Genomic DNA, 11,921 nt, shown 5'->3' on the forward strand with positions numbered 1-11,921 from the left:
GAAATCTGAATTGGCTGTAGTTCCACAATGTTCCATGTTCTATGCTCCACCACCGAGCACATCTACACAGAGCATCCATCATCAGGGACCCCCAACCCCCAGACCATGCTCTCTTCTTGCTGCTGCCATCAGGAAGAAGGTACAGGAACCTCAGGACCCTCACCACCAGGTTCAGGAACAGTTATTACCCCTCAACCATCAGGCTCTTACCGGAGGGGTATCACTCACCCCGTCATTGAAATGTTCTCACTTCCAAGGACTTTTCATCTCAGGTTCTTGATATTTATTGCTTATTTGTTCTTTTTCTATTTGCACAGCATTGACTTTTTTGTTTCTTTGTATTTACTATGAACGCCTACAATAAATGAATCTTAGAGTAGTATATGGTGACGTAGTTTGACAATAGTTTTACTTTGAACTTCTGTATCAGTAGTATTGGGCAATTTATGTTGATTGTAATGCAGAGTAACAGCGCCCTCCACAGGCAGTAAAACTTCCTTACGGCTGCTTTCTGTTTTCCTCCTTCCTTATTAGTCACTTATGATTTGAGCTAAGAAACAGTTAATAATTTTCCACTTGGGAAATATTGTCCATGACTCCTTACAACATCAGTTACAGGAATGGTGATCAGTTTCCATTGAGTCTGTAAGGAGTTTATACATCCTCCTTCTAGTTGTGTGGGTTGCCTCACGTGCTCTGGTTTCCTCCCACATTTCAAAGACTGGTTGGGGGCATGCTATGTTGATGGAAGCAGGCCACCCTAATATAATTCTCCTCAAGAGACCATGCCTCATTCTCCTGAACTGTACAGAATACAGATCAAATTATTTTAACTTATGATAGGACAGTGCTCTCATCACAGGATGTTATGGAGGAAATCTCTTCTGACCTGCCCCAGACACCAGCACACCCTTTCCTAAACATGGGGCCCAAACTCATCAGATCACTGGAATGTTCACAAAATATCTCTGCTCCTCTCTGGATTCCTGGTCTATGCAGTCTCTCTCTTTATTAAGATAATTGTTTGCTTTTTGTTCCTCCTATGGTCTGTGACTTCACATTTCCTTACAGTTAACTCCATTTACTGAGTTATCACCCACTCAGTCTATCTATCTATATCCTCTCGCAGAATCCAAATATCTTCACATCAGCAGATCCTTCCATCAATTTTATTGTCTGAAAGCTTGACAATCGATACAGACATCTCCCCTCCATGGAGGGGAGTTCTCGCTGCCTCGATAAAGCAGCCAGCCTACTCAAAAACCCCACCCATTCCCGGACATTCTGTCTTTCCCCCTCCCATCGGGCAGAAGATACTAAAGCCTGAAGGCAAGTACCGCCAGGTTCAAGGCTAACACAGTGTCTAGTTTTTTAGATGGACTTGTGAACTCACAATGTCCTTCACTATGACTTTGCACTTTATTGTCTACGTGCACTGCACTTTCTGTAACTGTTACACTTCATTCTGTTATTGTTTCCCTTGTTCAATCCAAACGCATTGTAATGATTTGATCTGAACCTCAGTGCATGTCACAATAATAAATCAGTTCCAATCTGGTCCTTCCTTTATTTCATTAATAGAACTACGCCACAGTAGTGTAGAGTTCAGTGCACAGCTTGGTGGTGGTGGAGTTGGAAGTTCGATCCCAGTGTCCTGTAAGAAGTCTCTGTATGTCCTCAGTGTGAAATGCATGAGTTTGCCTACATGCTCTGGTTTCTTCCCACAGTTCAAAGACCCACTGGGCAGGTTAATTGCTCTGCAGTTAGGTTAGGGTTAAATTGGACTCTCGGGATTTGCTGAATGGTGCAGCTCGAAGGGCTGGAAGGTCCTAATCTGTACTATGTCACTGAATAAGAATAAAATAAAATTAGCTTCAAACAGTGAAGGCCAAGCACTGATCCTTGGGCGCTGCACCACCTACCCCCTTTCCTGTCTGAAAAGGACGCCACTCTGCTTTTAGTATGATAATCAGTCTTCAGTCCGCACCCTCCCCAGTATCAGTTCTCAGCATGAGATCCCAGAGAGCCTTATTCACCTTGTCTTTGCCATCAGCTCTTAGTTAATCCACAAAACCATTAAAGTCTTTCCTACATGAACATTACCAAATTGGTACTTTACAGAATGTATACGTCTTGAGCTGTCTCCAATCCAAATGGAAATTGAATAAAATAATCATTTGAAGATCAGTGTCTCTTAAATCATTTATATCATTTACATTCTCACTTTTACCTATGTCTGATGGCCCTATTGATCAAATCCTCACTTCCGTAGCAGAATTCCCTGTTCATTAGAAGCATGAATGGAATATTTTTCTCAGCAAAGAAACTAATACAGAGGTATAGAAGACCAGCAGTTTTGAAATTCCTATTATCTCTATTCTGGCGTGAGAAACTACATTTTCAGTTAGTTCTTTCCTTTGTTCTTTCGACATTTCTTCTTCTTTCCTCTTGATCGGCAAAACATCATGGGCCAATGGACCTGTACTGTGCTGTTGTTGACAGTCTATGATCGTAAGGAACAGGTTTTGACCTCCGAAGAACTTTTGGATTTCAAACGCACCAGGGCCCACCACCTGCCATTCCTGAGACATGGTAGCATGGCAGTTACTGTAACGTGATTACAGCACTATTTCAGCGCAATCTGTAAACAGTTTGTACATTCCTCCCCACACCCATGTGGATTTCTTGTGGGCACTCTGCTTTCCTGCTCCCACAGTCTAAAGGTCTACAGTTTGGTAGGTTGATTGGCCATTATAAATTGTTTTGTGCTAAGGCTAGTGTTGCTGGCCAGCATGGCTTATTGGACTAGAAGGACCTGTTCTGTGCTGTATCTCTAAATAAAAATAAATAAAAAGAATATTAAAAATAAATACGTCCTTCGGCCCAGAATGTTGTGCCAAACCAAACGACTAATTAAATTGTTGTCACTACCTCCTCCCATAGATGCTGTCTGGCCTGCTGAGTTCTGCCAGCATTTTCAGTTTTTTGTTTTCTATTTATTTCCAGCATCTGCAGATTCACTCGTGTTGACTAACTAAATTAATCCCTTCTGTCTACACAATCTCCACATCCTTCCATTTTCCTCAGACCATGTGCCTATCTAAATATCGATTAATCCCCAGTGTATCTGCCTCTGCTGCCTGGTCTTTCAACCAAGAAGTTATTGAAATTATGGCACCTATCTAAATTCAAGTGAAGATGATGGCAAGCCAGAGTGCTCTTGGTGGATTTTGAAGGAAAAACAGTTAGTTCTAATCCTAACCCCATCTCTGGTAGAGTAACACACACACACAAGGTTATAAAGTTAACAATAGTGAATTTACTGCACTACAAAGCTCATCAGCATTTTCAATATGGATTAATTTGCAAATTCATCTTGTTCCTGAGTTATTGAGAATTGAAAAACAATATAGTGCTTTCCCGGCGTATATAATGAAGAAACTCTTCTCGGGCTTCCAGCTGGGTACAGGTATCAATTATAACCAAAATTTCATGTTGGTGCTGTCGTTCCTTGATTCTACAATGGTTAATGTTCTGTAATAGATTTATTGAGTATGCCCACAAGAAAATGAATCTCGGTGGTATTTGGTGATATACATGTGCTTTGATAATAGTTTTACTTTGACTTAACCTATTTGATGACAATAAATTGATTACCAATTCAGTTTTTGTTCTTTTGTACAGTGTACTTGGTCTTCCCAGTGAGGATGACTGGCCAACAGATGTGGCTCTGCCAAAAAATGCATTTTCTACAAGATCACCACAGCCCATACAGGACTTAGTACCAGAGATAAGTGAACCAGGGAAAGACCTGCTGCTGGTATGTCCTTAGATATATTCTTCATCAAGTTACCTAGTTTTTGTAGGCAGACCCAAAACTGGGGCATCATAGTAGCACAACAATTAGCATAGGTGCTATTACGACGTCAGGCTGTCACTGTCTGCAATTTCTGCCCGTGACCATGTGAGTTCCTGCTGGGTGCTCCGGTTTCCTCCCCTGTTCTATAGATTTACTGGTCAGTAGGTTAATTGGTCACATGGGTGTAAGGGTATGGTCTCATTAGGCCATAGGGTCTATACCTCTAAAAAAATAAATTGCTTAGTGACAACGGAATGGGGTGACTACTGCTGTGTTTCATCGCTTTTCAAATGGCAACTAACAACTAAAGTATACCCATGAATAATCTATTACACCTCATCTGTGCGTATCTCATTATTTATGTTTCTGTCTCTCCTTGGAACACTTGTGCACGGCCTCAGAATAGACATGTCCCTTCAGAACAGAGATGCAAAGCAATTTCTGCAACCAGAAGCTGCTGAATCTGGAATTCATCGCTGTGGAGGCCAAGTCAAATCATTGGGTATTGATTAGTCAAGGTGTCAAAAGTTACAGGGAGAAGGCAGGAGAATGGGATTAAAAGTGATAATAAACCAGCCATGATGGAATGGTGGAGCAGAGTCAATGGGCTGAAAGGCCTGTTTCTGCTCCTGTGGTTTTATTGAACTGTTGTAATGAGGCAGAAGTTCAAGGAAATCTTCAGCCAGTGTTCATCAAGATATATTTCTAACGTGTTGCCTGTGGTTTTTGTTCTACAGAAATTCCTAACTTTTAATCCAGAAAAGAGAATATCTGCTTTTGATGCACTGTCCCACCAGTATTTTATGGACCACGAGAAACATGCTGAGAGTCAGAACGTGTCTCTATCTCCTAACCAGCCTTCTTCTGAAGTGAAGACAGCTTAGCATTCTCAAGAGTTTTGTTTTGTTCCTGAGAGGTTTACTTGACAAGTCAAATATTTTGCGATATAGCAATATCTCCTCCATATGCTGCTTTTGAAACGTCTCTAACTTGTGCTTTCTTGACTTAATGCCCCACGTTAGTATTTTTGAAACAATGCAAGAACTGTTGCGGTTTCTGCCACCGTCCCTCATGTCTCCACCTTCACTTGTGGATAATTCTGAACATAATTAAATGCTGCAAATGTTACCTGAATGTGGAATGCTGCAACGGTGAAGTGGAACACCAAATACAATCACTGCCAGACCTGCTATAACTCTTATGTACCAGCTGCTAAGGCCAGGTTTCGATCAGTAAATCAAAATGTTAAGTTTGCTAACTGACGAATGTTTTTTGAACAACTTCAAAATGGACAACTTCAGCCACGGTCCCTGATACTGTGAATCTTCAATATCAACCAAATTGGCAAGAAGTCACAAAATCCATTGAAGGAGGTCGCTTTGTGGCATTATTGGGAAGAAGAATTTTGGAAGTTATTTTTTAAAAAATGCATCACATTTTCTTGACAGAAAACTATAAAATTCAGGACTACTTTTCTGCTATTGTTGCTTATTAATGGTATTTTTGAAATAATTGTGTTAACAGAAGAGAGAGATCTGCTAACAAAAATTTAACTCCCTGGAGTTATCAAAATCTTAACACATATCAAAATATTTCTTTGCAAAGTGAGACAGCTCATGTATGGAAGATGCTCTGTAAAATTTAGAGCATTGTAACACTCCTGTCTCGTGCTTGCAAAACATTAAATGCCCATTGTTAGGAAGTTATAACACTTGTAGCACCAGGTGATCAAGTGTAGAAGGTTGAAGATGACCCAATTAGTTCATGAAGTTTTTGAACTTGAAACAGGCTTGATATTCACCACCTTCATATAAAAACCTTGAAGAAATAAAAATTTGTCTGTAAATGTATGAGTGTTTTTGCCCAGTTTACTCTGCCGGCATATAGTGTTTGCTTGTGGAAAACTGGATACTAGATGTGCATCTTCCAACTGAAGCTGTAAACTTATTGAGTAATTGTTAAGTGGCATCACTGTTTGTTTGTCGCAGATTTGCGTTCTTCCATTTTTATGTATATATCTGGAATGAAAGCAAATTGCAAAAATGAAGATGCTGGAAGTACTCTGGAGACCAGTCAGCATCTATGAAAAGGGGAATACAGTTTGATATCACCGGTATGAGCTTGAAAGATTAAATCTGTTTCTGTCCCTACGATTGTCTGATCTTCCACATACTTCCAGCATTACTGGGTTTATTCTGTATCTCCAGCATTAGGATTAGGTTTCAGATTAGGATATTGTTGGTCTCAAGTTGTAACAAATATCTATTTTTTTGAAGACAGACTTTACTATTATCGCTGATGGATGGCTTCAGTTGGGCTGTCGATAGAGTCCTGGGCCAGTCTTTCAGACTTTGACAGTATAGCCCATCAAACGTTCTTCTTCCAAGGATGAGATCTTTAGAACCCTAACTCTTTTGGTCTTTAGGTTTTTGTGGAATGGGGTTGCTAGCCCCATGCCCAACTTTTCTCTCCAGCCAGGCTTGGGACAGCCTCTGGTGGAGTTATAAACTATGTGGAAGTGAAATGGTGTATATAATTAATTTGCATTTATTACCCTTGAAACTCTGCAGTTTACATAATTGATTGTTGGTGAGATTGGCTCAAATGTTGTGGTCAGCTGTGAAATGGAGCTTTCTTTGAAAGATGACACCCTCTGTGGTCAGAATTTTACACTGCCCAGTGGCAGTACAGCCAGGTACCTTCTTGTAGGGGTCTCTACCATTCAAACACCAGTAATGTGATCAGGCCATCACACCAACGGTGATGTTAACACTTAGATAATTTAGAAACTGAAATATCTGAAATAAACTTTTTAGAAAGAAAATGTCTTTTTTATTATTTTTGAAAGTATGAAATTTTAAAATAATTAACTGGGAGGGGAGTGACAATCTAGAGAAAATACACTTTTGATCCACAGAAAAAACAGGCATTTTTATGGCATGTTTAATGACCCTGCTGCTCAGAGTTTTTTGTTCAGGTGTCAGTAGTTGGGAAATGTCTGACAATTACACTGATTTTCTGATTTCTGTGAATTATACCAATTAGACCCTTTACAGAAACAGCGGATCACTGACAGCTAATTCAGAATTTCCTCATTTCATTGTACATGTGCCTATGCCAGAAATGTCAGAGGTATTTTCCTCCATTATAATGGTGAACTATAAAATCACACACTTTTTCATTGCAAACACCAGACTGATATATGGTAATGCAATTTGTTATCACATTGTATGATTAGTTATGGTGGTTTAGTGACAGATGACATAGCAGATGTGATATTGAGTGGAATAGATTTAGGATGAAGTTCAGTGTCGATGAAGTACATCTCATCTTTCTGACGTGTGTGTGTGTATATACACACACACACATATAAAATATACATACAACTGAAAACCATTCACCAATATGTAAACATGTTCCACAAAATACACCTGTCTTCTAAAAGTATTAATGTCCTAAACTTTTGGACATGCCGTTTGTAAACAATGTCTATTGTTTCCAATTCAACCGGGGCTCCCTACAGGTTTTAATGCCATGGTCCAAAACTATTTAGCAAGGGTCCATGGACCCCAGGTTGGGAACTTTTGTTTTAGAGAATTTTAAAAAATATTTCAAGACGGCCCTCAGGCTGAGGTAGATAATTAGTTTAAAAAACTTCATATTTTGGACTTAATTTGATTTAAAACAAAATGATCACCACATTTTGGTATCTCTAGCAGCTACCAAAAGTGAAGAGACAGAGAGCTCAACAAAAAGAGAAAGCAGATAATAAACGATCGTTTGTTTAATTAACAGTAGTGTGCTCTTTATTTTAAAACTTTACGACTATACAAACTTACTTTGAATTGGGAATAATGCAACAAAATGCAAGTTGAAACTACTATTTCTAAGGCTTGTTAAGTTTGATATTTCCATGTTGTGCAAAACCCTCCTTGGTGATTCTCCAAGCTGCACTTCACCCATCACCACTTCTCTGAAACATTGATGTTAATTTCTTAAGATTAATGTAAGTGTGAAACTGAAGTGTAAAGCTGTTGTTTTGTTTTTTATCCCTCTGTCCAATAGGTGATATTTCCAAAATGTTAAGGCAAGGAGCAGTATATATATGAAAGCCAATTTATTCTAGAAACAAGAGTCAGAAAAATTAGTTAGATCTGTTCATTGTTTATCTCACAGCTAAGGACCCACTTGGTTAAAATAATAAGAATTGTTTTCCTTGTCAGTTAAATCTTAGAATAAGAGGAAAACGCAGTTAATGATCAAACTTTAGAAGCATGATATGCAGCTGCACACACCATTCATTACAAAGGACGAATGTGAGAGAAGAAAACATTTAAACAAAACAAAGTGTATGAACTGGAAAGGTGCAGAAATTGTGTGAGAACTGAAAATTTGTTATGAATGCGCGCAAGGACTACCTTGAGATCCATTTGTGTGGAAATGAGAATTAAGTTCTTAAGCATTAACAGGAATCAACGAGTTCAAGGCATCTGGGGAAGATGTAAATGAGGATTGTTAATGACAATGGCAGAACCTGGCAGACAGAAACTGATAAATAATGCAAACTCAATTTACTAAAAAAAGGAGAATGGTTAACATTTTTTAATTCAACGTTACCAAAGGAAGAATATTTTAAATTATGCAATTGGGTGTTTGAAGTTGTTTGATTATATCCAGGTCTAGATTTTGTACGGTACAAAACTGGAAGTCAATTAAACTATTGAATATTACTGTTTAATTGAGCTTGTAGAAGTGAGCCAAGTTGTGATCTGAACCGTAACGCATCACAGCTCTGTGTGTTTCTGTTTCTGAGTGTTTAAAGTGGGCTGCAAAAAAGGATTAAGGACAGAAAGTTGAGTTTGACAAGAGTTTGAATTGGAAGTGTTGCATTGTGTGCTACTCTCATGATTAATAAATCAAGCCTTCAAATAATTTTACCAGATGATTCAATGGTGCTGTAAGAATAGTTGAAACATTTCAGTCATGGTGTGAGGCCTTCAGTTAGAATCTGTGTCCCTGGATTGGAAAAGCAGGAAATTTGCTAGAATTCTGCTTACCAAAATCATCACATTACCAACAAAAGCTGCTTAGACTTGGTGCAAGCATTTAAAGAGATATGCACAGCCATGTGTAGCTCATCATCTCGTGCCAGTAAACATAGAGTTTAGATTTTCAATCAAAACTACACCAGATCTAGGGCAATATCACTGTGTTTAAATGCCTTTCTTTCTTTAATCTATTCTCCAGACTGCTATGTATTATTTTAAATTCAAATTTTTTTTAGAGAAAGATGAAAGTGCCTCTTCCTTCCCCCTGTTCTTGCTATGTCCATTCTCCTCTTGGTCAGTGGACCATAAGAACAACCATATGTTATTGTATAAGCTGCTGTGCATTTGCTCAGCAAGTCAGGCAACAGGACTGATAATGGGGAGGAATAAACAGTCAATGTTTAGAGTTGGGACCCTTCATGTACCCCTATGGTGGGGGGGGGTGGGGTGGTTGTTGGCCCAAAATGTCGACTGTTTATACCCCTCTGTGGATGCTGCCTGGCCTGCTGAGTTCCGCCAGCATTTTGTGCTTTCCTCAAGGTTTCCAGTGTGGCAAACCCATGTGTGTAGAGTTGTTACTGCCCATGCACACTAAAAATGAACTGCTGGTTCTCCCAACAGTCCAAAGCCAACCCTGCCATAAAATGGGCTATTTATGTACTATAATCGCACTGATTGCTGTCAGAATTAATGCCAAACTGCACCCATTTACAGCTGTTAGATTAGTTAAATAATTTTTGTGGGACTGCATGGTATCATAGTGGTTAGTGTAATGCTTTACCTCTCCATTGGATAGAGAGCAGTTTTAAAGCAAGTTCTTATTTAAATAATTTTGTTCCATATATTTATTCAAACCTTTATATTTGTGATCATAAGAGGCTTTGCTAAGAAAAATCAGTTTAACAGTTTACAATGGTATGTTACCTGAAGTCAAGGAATGCTTTGACAATTTGCTGTTTGAATGGTATCTGGTTAGTTAGAAAAGATGAAGCCCGCCGTGTGTTTATTGTACAACTGCTAGAGTGTTGCGAAGTACATATCGTGCAGAGCAGCCTTCGTGTCATTCGCATAGATAACATAAGGTTGCAACAAGAGTTCTAGTTAAACCTACGATGGCAGTTTATACTTTTTATACATTACTGTTTTAGTGACAAATTGATTTGTTGTAATATGCCGTAACATATAGTTTACCTCGGGCTCAAATTGATCACTCTGTTAAAAACTTCACAAACACATTCACATCTTCAGGATGTAACATGCACACACATGCACCTGGAGGCACCCAGTAGATCAGGCACCATTTATGGAGGGGAACGACCTGTCAGAGTTGTGACCCCTCATCACGTGGATACCTGCTCATGCCGAAGGGCCTCGGCCGAAATTTCATCCGTTTATTCCTCTCTGAAGATACTGCCTGACCTGCTGTGTTCCTCCAGCATTTTGTGTGCCTTACTGTGGATTTCCCTTAGTGACTTACCTTGACAGCTTGCTTATTTTTTAAATTTATAAGCCTGCAAATATTTTGTTTCACCCCTTATTTCATGCATGTTGTAGTGATACAATTTGAGCATTAAAGCTGAAATGTTCTGTGACGTGCTAAATCTTAAAGGTAATCTGGGGTTGGTTAACCCGACCAAAATTACTGCACTTCAGATTTTACATGTGTATTTGACCTGCTTTAATGTATGACACATTTTTCTGTGGATACCTCATCTACATATCCCTGTAAGATTTCCACATTAATCATGAATTTCATTGCTAACTTAATCCTGCAGGATAAGGATCTTCTGTCTACCATTAGTCAATTACAACAGATTTTTTCTGAAAGACAATGGACTGAAGAGAACCATCAACCATGTTGAAAGGTCACAGTACAATTATTATCAAAGTATGGATAGTTATACAACCTTGCTCAGACAGCTACAAAACGAAGAAACACAATAGAACCACAAAAAACCAACACAACGATAACTGTGTATGTAATAATCAATAATCCCTTAAGTGTACCAGCATAGAAGCAAATTATAAAGGTGAAAATAAAGTAGAAAGTTGGCTCTTTGCTGCTTGGTGGAGAAGCTGCTCGTGTTTTGTAAGTAGTTCAAGATAGTTTATGGGCTGAAAGGCCACATTTCTGATGGGATGGTAACTACTGCTGTCCTCATCCCGTACTGGCATTTTCAAAAAATCTCTGGTCAGTGTGAAGAAACTTCACAGACAGGAGAAAGTTTCTTAGGGTGAACTAATGAGATGTTGTCTTGGTTCATGCCCAAACGAATTCCTGCGTGCTTCTCCAACTCAGATCATGTACGCTTGTGAAGTCTTGTCCTATTTTATGTGACTTTTTTAATCAATTGTGTTTTAATGTCCATACCTGTGTATGAACACATTTCCACCATACAATTTAAATTAAATTGCAACAGTTAGCCTCTTTAAATTTTATTTTGCATCTAGTAATATTTATAGGTGTAGGTACCTGTATGACTGGTTTGGTTGCCTTAGTTTGATGCCAAAAATTTTTTAGATTAAAATGTTTTCATATTTATAATAATTAGTTGTCATTGCTTTCTACGTAGAGCATTCATGATTCATGTTGGCTGCTAATGTTATGCCTTGCCAGGGTCTACTGTTAAACTAGGGAACACATTGGCAAGATTTCACCAATGCTGGTGTTGCTCATGTTAGGTGGAGTTTTACTGTCTGCATTTTGTGTTTTATTTTAGCTTGAACTGTTCTTAGCCACAATGTCTTTACATTTTGGAAATAAATACATCTGTAGTATGTAAAATTCTGTGTAAATGTGTGTTCTTGAATTTGCTGGAGGCTTTCACCATTCTATCACAGCTCATTTATTATCCTTCTTATCCCCATTTTCCTGCCTTCTCCCCAGAACTCCCATTCTGAAATATCTACTTCAGCACATGAATAAGACCACCCTCTTATAAGCTTCATTTAGTACAGACGCAGAGCTATCAAACACTCCTTTCATTCCCTGGAACATTCCTCTCCGATGCCAG

General features: G+C 38.8%; 1 protein-coding gene across 1 annotated transcript in view; it reads left to right on the top strand.

The window, feature by feature from the left end:
• The window catches only part of cdk6 (cyclin dependent kinase 6), a 107,960-nt gene extending 96,268 nt beyond the window's left edge, over window positions 1–11,692 (top strand). The window contains exons 7-8 of the mRNA XM_073024576.1: window positions 3,685–3,820; window positions 4,597–11,692. Coding sequence (XP_072880677.1) covers window positions 3,685–3,820; window positions 4,597–4,743 — 283 coding nt within the window. The 3' untranslated portion in view covers window positions 4,744–11,692. The remainder of the gene's footprint in view (window positions 1–3,684; window positions 3,821–4,596) is intronic.
• The last annotated feature ends 229 nt before the right edge of the window (window positions 11,693–11,921 follow it).

Source organism: Hemitrygon akajei, chromosome 20 (genome assembly GCF_048418815.1).
Source record: "Hemitrygon akajei chromosome 20, sHemAka1.3, whole genome shotgun sequence".
Classification (NCBI taxonomy): Eukaryota; Metazoa; Chordata; class Chondrichthyes; order Myliobatiformes; family Dasyatidae; genus Hemitrygon; species Hemitrygon akajei.